At 33.2% G+C, this 8,899-nt stretch overlaps 1 protein-coding gene across 2 annotated transcripts; it reads left to right on the plus strand.

The window, feature by feature from the left end:
• LOC109331796 (eukaryotic translation initiation factor 2A) lies at nucleotides 1,202-7,496 on the plus strand. 2 transcript variants are annotated; one of them, XM_019566517.1, is made up of 14 exons: nucleotides 1,202-1,328; nucleotides 1,991-2,055; nucleotides 2,148-2,502; nucleotides 2,692-2,878; nucleotides 3,816-4,050; nucleotides 4,139-4,207; nucleotides 4,676-4,777; nucleotides 4,968-5,008; nucleotides 5,602-5,735; nucleotides 6,297-6,360; nucleotides 6,446-6,542; nucleotides 6,623-6,741; nucleotides 6,949-6,971; nucleotides 7,062-7,496. In XM_019566517.1, the coding sequence occupies exons 2-14, from the start codon at nucleotides 2,016-2,018 to the stop codon at nucleotides 7,147-7,149; spliced, it is 1,554 nt and encodes a 517-aa protein (XP_019422062.1). In that variant the 5' UTR covers nucleotides 1,202-1,328; nucleotides 1,991-2,015; the 3' UTR covers nucleotides 7,150-7,496. The 2 variants fall into 2 exon arrangements, with proteins under 2 accessions (XP_019422062.1, XP_019422061.1); XM_019566516.1 differs by having other exon boundaries at nucleotides 1,208-1,328; nucleotides 1,977-2,055.

An 8,899-nucleotide genomic window follows, 5' to 3' on the forward strand; every position in this document is an offset into this window, starting at 1 on the left:
CTCAGAAGATATATTAATCATGTATTCAACAAGATTACCATCATTATCATTGATAGCATCATCGTCAACATTTGGTATATCACCATCATGATCATCCATAATGTTAAACTCAGGATCTGAGATTCTATTTTGCCTAATAAAATTATGTATTGTCATTGTAGCAATAACTAGTTGAACCTGAGTAGAATATTTAAATATGAGCATGTGCCGCAAAATTACAAATTTATTCTTCCAAACACTGAATGTTCTTTCTATGGTGTTCCTTAAGCTAGAGTGATGATAGTAGAATATTTAATTATGGCTATTAAATCAAGTAGCTCGCTTGAATTCAAGAAGATGATATCGCTCACATTTATATGGATCAAGTATCCAGAGGTGTTGGATAACCAACATCTACCGAATAATATTTATCTAACAAACAATTAAAAAATGTGAGGAGAAATTAAAACTCAATACATTCTTAGCTTGTACGAAATTTTTAAATAAAAACAATAGTTACTCAACCCTCGATCCAATAACAAAATAAAGAAACATTGAGAAATAAAGAAAACAATGAGAAAATGAAATATGATCAGAGAAATAAAGAAATAATGGAGATGCAAGGAATCCTGAAATTAAGAAACACTCATAAATAAAGTTTAGTGGTGATAAAAAGATGGAGAAAAAACGAGAGTTATGAAGCTTGTGATGATATTGTGAAAATTTATAGTGTTTGATGGAACAGTAAAAATGATGAGAGAGATAAAATAATGATAAAGTAAAATGAGAACTAAAAAAATTGGAAAAAAATAAACTAACAAAAACTAAATTAGCCTGATTTTAGAGCTTATACTATTTTACTTATTTTTTCAACAAAAAAAACTAAGTTTATAATTTTATTTGATTATCAAACCTACATAATTAATATTTTCAACTTATTTTTCCAAAAATAAGCATAAGCTAAAAAAATAAAATAAACTGAAGCAAATATGCACTAAATCAAATTAAGGATCCATGTATTGTTTTTAATCAATTTAAAGACAAACTTGTTTTTAACAATATTATAGGCCAATCATTAGAGGTATGGGTCGTTAGTAATTATTTTTTACATGATTTACCGTCCATAAACAAAGTTACTTTAGAAAAGTTGTAATTTTTAACAAGTTAATTTTTTTGTAGAAGTTTTTTCCACAAAAAATTGCTGTGTTTGTTTATTAGTAAAAACAATTGGGTTAAACTAAACAACCACGATACATAACTTCCTAAAATCAGTGTAAGTGAATTGAAGTTGAGTGCGAAACAGTTCTACACCACCGCGCCGCGCACTCTCAGCTCCCAGTCCCGGCGAGGTAAGCTTTTTCTTATTTTTTGTTATTCCGTTACCACTATTTTATACCCACACAATAACAGAATCAATCGATTTCTATTTATTCCTGGGTGCGACACTTCTGGAGAGCAGCACGCACCCGAAAGAGATTTGTTCCTTACCCAAGGGATATCCTTGATAGTAACAAAAAATCGAGTTCTATTTCAATAGCTAATCAAACAAGAGTAACATGTAGTTTTGAGATAGCCACATTAAGTTTATGTTCCTGCAATATCAATTCATCTCAAATAAGGTACTAGGCTTTAACCCCACTAATGTGTCTAACAGCTGAATTGAATAAAAACTGTGGTGTCTCCCATAGATGTATGCAGCCATTGTTAGATATTAGCCATATCATCCTAGTTGAAGACACTGTTTATGTGATTTGCACCTATAACTTGTATGTCACTAGACAAACAACTTTTCTGTTATGCCGAGGCTCGGCCTATAATGAAAATTCATTTCTTATCGAAATTGTTATGAAAAAGCTCTAGACAATAGTTCCAATTATTCCTCTAATTAGACTTTCTTATAGACTTTCATTTTCAGCATTTGAAACACATTTTTGTTTGAAGTTATAATTTTACAGTTATCATATCATAATCTGTGAGAGACACTCACTTTCTTATAGACTTTCATTTTCAGCATTCTCTTTGTCAAGCTGCTTATAATGGCATTAGATAACCACTCACCATCTTTGGAGATATTAGGTACTCTCTAATAGCTTTCGTATTTAATTGCCTGGTTTATTGTTTGTTTCTCGCTCACTCTTGTATATAAAATGTTATGGTTTTTGTCTCAGTTCGAGGACCAGAAGAATTCTCACTCTGGAGTGGACCCCCCTTTGTCAATGGCCAACCCGGTGTCAAGCTAGAAAAAATTAGCTGTGTGAATGCGAAATTCAGCGATGATGGATCTAGACTCATGGTGATAAAATCAAACTCGGTGATTAGTGTATATGATTGCAAAAATGCTAAAGAGATCAGGTCTTTTGAACTCCCCAATGTTACATCTGCTATCCTGTCCCCTGGTGGAACTTACTTGCAAACCTTTCAAAAACCTTCCGCGCCACAAGAAAAGAATGTGACACTATGGAAAACGGAGACCGGTGATCCTGTTTATCAGCACTCCCAAAAGCACTTGACAAAAAACACATGGTATGTATTTACGGATTAGGAAAACCGAGAGTTCTCAATACTTCAAGTTATAATAAGTCATAACCTAGAATGATCTTGGAATTAGTCATGATGATGGATCTTCATATGTATATGCTTTATTGAAGCATGCCTAACATTCTGATAAGCTACAACAGCTTATGTTTAACTGTCACCATGTCTGTGGTTCAGGCCTGCAATTCAATTCAGCTCGGATGAAGCTACTGCATGCCGATTGGCAACTAATGAAGTACAATTTTTTGATGGTGGGGATTTCTCTAAAGGAATTATCTCCCGGTTAAGAGTTCCAGGAGTAGCTGCCGTCGAGCTTTCTAGTACACCTGGGTCTCATATAGCTGCATTTGTTCCAGAATCCAAGGTTTGTGTCAGTCAACTTTATTCTTAAGGTAGAGGCTTAGCTCAGTTTTCTGACCATGTGAATGAGAAATTGGTGTCCTTGGCAATTTGGTATGCTGTAAGTTAGGTTTCTTACATGCAAAATTCTATGAACTGTTCATAAAAGTTAAATATTTGCACAAGTCTTGCAGTTTGTTTTAGTTTAACGAATAAGTCGAATCTCAGATTTTTTTTGTTCCAATCATTAAAAGGATTAAATTTAAGGGGATATTGCTGATGCATTGTGTATTTATGATGCTTAGTTGAGCCAAGTGGTTCAGAATATCTTGACTAGTTTATTAGAGTAAAGTACATTTTTTTTGTCTTTGAAAGATATAGCATATCAGAATTCATTCCTTTACTTCTATTTGCTTGGTTGAATCTTGAATTGTGTATTTTGTTTCAATTTGATGTTGGATTTAAAGCATAGCAGGGCCAAGTTGGAACAAATGAAGAAATTCAATGATTCAATTTAGAAAATGAGAAGTAGAGTAGTGTCAAACTGAGTAATGTACTCTCTAATAAAGCATGTGAAATCACTTTGTCAAAAACTGGTGAGAAACTTATAGATTAAAGTTGTTAATCATTGCAATTTCTTGGGTATTAGATTGAATTAGTTGGCTCTGAGTGGTTATAAAAAATGGTTATATAAAAAAGTAGGCTCTGACTAGCTGATGATTGAATCGTATGAATCATGTTGTCTTAAACACAGACTACACAACAAGGAACCTAATCTGAATTTGTATGCAGTGTTTTATATCTTTTTGAAGTCCCTTTGGTAGTCCGTAGTCATATTAATCAAGGTTAAATATTAAGATTGAGAAAAGGCTTATATCCTGTGTGGCAGCATCTCTAGATGATGATGACTTATCCCAGGGTTTCAGTTTTTATGCACATAATGTGAAATTTCTACCTTGTAGGGGATTCCTGCTAGTGTACAGATATTTGCATCTGGAAATGCTTCTCAAAGTCAAGCTATTGCTCGACGGAATTTTTTCCGATGTTCAACAACCCAACTTAAATGGAATCATGGTTCAACCGGACTTCTAGTGGTGGTGCAGTCAGATGTTGACAAAACTAATCAAAGTTATTATGGAGAATCAAAATTACACTACCTGACAACAGATGGGAAGCATGAAGGACTTGTTCCTCTTCGTATGTTCTTACTGTTCGTAATATAGAACATGGTAGCTGGTTATATAATCTCCATAACAAGGATAACATTTATTTTTTTAATTGACAGGGAAGGAGGGGCCAGTTCATGATGCTCAGTGGTCATATTCGGGCTTGGAATTTGCTGTTGTATATGGGTGTATCCTTTTGTCTGTGATACATATAATATGAAGATAAACAGTGTATGCTAGACTTCTCACAATTTGATATTTGTTGAAGATCCCATATTTTTAAAACTAGGGCCAGGTTCGATGTGTTATTCAGAAGCAGCACTTTTGGTACCATCATGAACTCATTTTTTGCAATAAAACACGACTATATTAGGATGATTTTGACCTGTGTTAGGAGATGCTTTCAAAAAACATTAGAGCTGTTTTTTTGTCTATTTGATATAACAAAGTAAATCTTCTTACATATTATCACTTCTAGTAAATTGTTGTAGTACCATACCGGAGTAGATGTTTTCCTTTGGGGGTTTTATGCCTTTGAATTGTACATTTTAAGAAGTCTAGTGTTGGGTATTTTGTGTTTTCATATTGTTTTAATCAATTTGTGACCGTTCTGTGTAGATCTCTTGAATGTTTCACATTTCCTTAACCTGTTATAGTTATGCCTGCCAAAGCAACTCTGTTTGACAAGAATTGCAATCCTCTACTGGAGCTTGGAACTGGTCCATATAACACTATTCGATGGAATCCAAAAGGGAAATGTATCCTCAGTTGATGAATTGACATTCTTAGTATATATTGAAATAAATTTTAAATCCTTACAGGCCCCCTGGTTGCGTGTGCAGGGGTTACAAAAGTGAAGTGGGTCATTGTTCTTTTGATATTAGTATTTACAAGTAGGTAAAGGTAAACAAATGAATTTATTTTGTGGCCTTGACCCGTGGCTTCCAGTTTTATGTTTGGCTGGTTTTGGTAATTTACCTGGTGATATGGTATGTTTTCCTGACTGTTTAAATCATTACATTTTCTTTTGTGTTTTCCTTTCTGTTGGAAGATATTTGGTGCCTTATTTGCTTCTTATATATGATCACTAACCCACCTTGTTAATAAATCCAATTATGACATTCAATCATTTTCAGATGCCAAGTATCATGGACAAATTTTGGACTCATTCTTTCTCAAATTGATTTTGATAGATACGATTTAATTTTGTAAAGTACAATTGGTAACTGTTCCAAACTTTTTCAAGCCTGAACAAGTTGGGACATACCCATCTATTGTCTTCATCTTTGATGTTATGCATGTTAAAGATGTTGAATCAGTGGTGTTTTGTCCTATGGTTGCTTGTTGGCTCTAAGTGCCAAAGTCCCTCTCTTTTTTAATTTTAAAAAATCAACTGCACACATAGTTTTGTTTTATTTTTGTATTTTCCAAGTTTGGTAAATTAAAACAAAAATTTTAGAGAAAAAAGAAATGTTTCTGATGGTATCTGTTACTTCCATGTGACACATGCTCATTGACATGCAATATTGCAAACACATGCTTCTCATATGGAGTTCATATGTTTCTCTTGCTGATATTCTAGGTATTCTGGGATTACTCGGATAAGAAGCAGCTCACAGCAACCAAGGCTGAATGGTCTGTGACAAGTGAATGGTCTCCGGATGGGCGTTATTTCATGACAGCAACAACAGCTCCAAGACTTCAAGTTGATAACGGGTATGTTTGTTTTGCCATCAGTCTATTCTTTGGTTTAAAAAATGCAGCTGTGTAATCGTGGGCACACAATTTTGTTCTCAGAATGTTACTGTAAGATGCCATCCAGATAGGCCCCTTTTATATCGTTCCATAGATTTAATCATAGTAAGTGGTTAATCTGAAGAAGATTTTATTGGGCGCTAGGTCAATAACCCCAAATAATATATTGGAGAACATTTTGTTGATTGTTATATGTCGGTTTCTGTTGAGGAACAACATTTATAAAAGCTAAAGCTCACTTAAGTGAAAGCTTAAGTTTGGTTTTATCTCTACCCTGCCCCCCTCAGGCATCCTTCGGGCTTGAAGCATGGACAGTGCCTATCCACTCTACCCAATGCTTATTTAACTTTTATTTAGAAGAATGGGAGCAATAAGGGTTAAGCTTCTAATTACTTGGTCAGAGTAGCATCATCAATACAATGTCAAAATTGGTTTTATATTTTGAATAGTTTCTACTTTGTTGGTGGTCATAGTCTTGAACTTATTCACAAGAAGGCATTTTTTGTTTTTCTTGAATTGAAGGATCAAGATTTTTCACTACAATGGGTCATTGTACTTCAAGAAGATGTTTAACAAGTTGTACCAGGTCAGTACTGTCTGACTTTCTTTGATTAAATGTTTTATATCATCTTTTCTCAGACATCATTAAATTGTATGCATATTATTCGCAGGTTGATTGGAAACCGGAGTCACCAAGTAAGTTTGGTGACATTACAGAACTAATTAAGTCTCTAGACTTGGGAAAAGTTGAAGATAAAAAGCCACCAGGTTCTATACCATATTGATCCTAATATTTCATTTACTTGAGTTATATGTTTTGTTCTCTGAAGACCATGGACTAATTGCAGGCCAGGGACCAAAAACAACCCAGGCTGCTGCGAAAGCCTCTTCCGCAAATCCCCCGGCCCAAAAACCCGCTGCATATCGCCCACCACATGCTAAGACTGCAGCTGCTATTCAGGCGCAGGTATGCAGAATCTATGCTCAGTTATAAACTGTTGTATAAATTGTCAGCAAAACTTATAAAATTATGAAGTGTTTTGGCACTTAAGGAGTAGCTAAATGATCTCATATATGTACATTTTTATGATTCTTCCCTTCAACTCTTTGAGCTCTTGGTTTCATTTTTTACTTAATATCTCTAATGCTTTTCCAAAATGATTTGAATCTGCAGTTGCTTGGAGAGAGCCCTGGAGAGTAAGTACCTTGATCTTCTCTCTCTTCCTTTTCTCCATGCTTCTCATGATTTATACTTTGTCATTAAATGTTAATTCTTGGTTAATTTAGATCATTGAGCAAGAATGCATTGCGAAACAAGAAAAAGAGGGAGAAACAGCGGGAGAAAAAGACTGCTTCTGATGCCAGTTCTTCGTGATCGAATCCGGATTCTTTCTAACTTGTTCGAAATTTGTCTTTTACGACTTTGTGAAGGAATCTGAGAATTTTAAACAACAGGTTTAAGTTTCCTAGAACTATTTGTATCACATCCCTGGCCGCGAACTTTAGGCAGTTTTGAGTTCAGATTTTGAGATAATTGAAGTTTTTTGTGTCATAGTGTTGTGCTTTGTTTAATTCCCATTGGGGTATAAATGGTTAGAGTAGAAGATAAATGGATGAGAGGTGAAAGACAAAATAGTGGTTTGCATTAGAACACTTCCCTAGAGGAGGATTATACCCTTTCCCTTCTCAGGCTTGCATATTTATGCACTAAAAATTTCAGTTTCCCTTTCGCAGAAAGATAAGATATTTTATTTTATTCGTAATATTTGAATAATATGATCTATATCAAGTCAAAGGAGTGAAATAAAAATATCACAAAGTGAATGCTGATTGCATAGTTAATCAATGAGTTTAAAATTTACTAAGTTTTTTATACCATCAACATAACATTCATCATTGATTTTTATTACTTTTGTTTGATAGTCAATAGTAATTAACATATGAATGATGGATGATTTGTTGATAGTGTTAAAAATTATTACAATATCATTGTATATATATTAAATCATTAATCAATAGTGAACTTATGAAAGTTTTGGACCACTACAATTAATATGTAATCTGAATAATCTTGAAATTTAACTATATTTAATATTTAAGTTTGATATTATTAATCAAAATAACTTTTTACTCTATTTTCTTAAAAAAATCAAAAAGTATCAAATTACACAAATGTGATAGACAAAATGTTTTCCCTGTGTAAACATTATAATTTCGAAGTTATACAAAACAACCCCTTTGCTACCACTATTCTTCAAATTTCTAACACTCATGCATCAGACCCCACCACAAGAACTTATTCACCAAAAGAAGCCTTTGAAGAAACCAATATTCCCCACATATTGTATTTGGTATAGGAGCTTCAGCCAGGCTATGGAAACAAAGGAAAAAAAGTACATCAAACTTTGGTGGAAGAGGCACAATGAAATGAGGGGCACTGTGTGGCAAGAATATACGGAAAAAATGAGTTGTTTTGCCCATTTAAATTTGAGAAAAAGATGTATGTATTAACGGTGTATGGGTTTTATATATTGTCATTGTACCATTGACACTATCATTGCATCATCCACCATCGATATTCATTTATAATTAACTTCTCAAAAAAAGTAATCTAAATTAATATTGGATGATGAAGTGTATGTGTCACTCTTTAAATTTTAGCTATCAAAAAACACATTTTTAACTTTAAGAATTAATTAAAGAAAACCCAATTTTTTGGATACTAAAATGGGATTTGAATAAGTTACCACATCAATAGCATAAATCAATGGGTGATGAGTTGTTTTACTTTTTTTTGTACGGTTATCCCTCATATTTTTTGATAAGGAATTACTTTTTTTGATATGAATGGTTGTTCATCCCAATAAGTTCAATAAGTATGTATCGTTTCCAGAAATTAAATTCTTTATATTTTAGTCATTCTAGTAATCTAACGAGACTTTACTCTACTAAACCAATACATTGTTTTTGGTATTTTACTTTTACCTTAATCAAATGTATAAAATACTTATAAAAAATCAAATGTATAAATTTAGAGTAAATTACACTGAAACCCCGTGAGTTTTAGTGAAATTATAGAAATCACTCACACATTTTCAAAACCTATACAAATCACTCATAATTAG

Source organism: Lupinus angustifolius, chromosome LG17, assembly GCF_001865875.1.
Source record: "Lupinus angustifolius cultivar Tanjil chromosome LG17, LupAngTanjil_v1.0, whole genome shotgun sequence".
Lineage (NCBI taxonomy): Eukaryota > Viridiplantae > Streptophyta > Magnoliopsida > Fabales > Fabaceae > Lupinus > Lupinus angustifolius.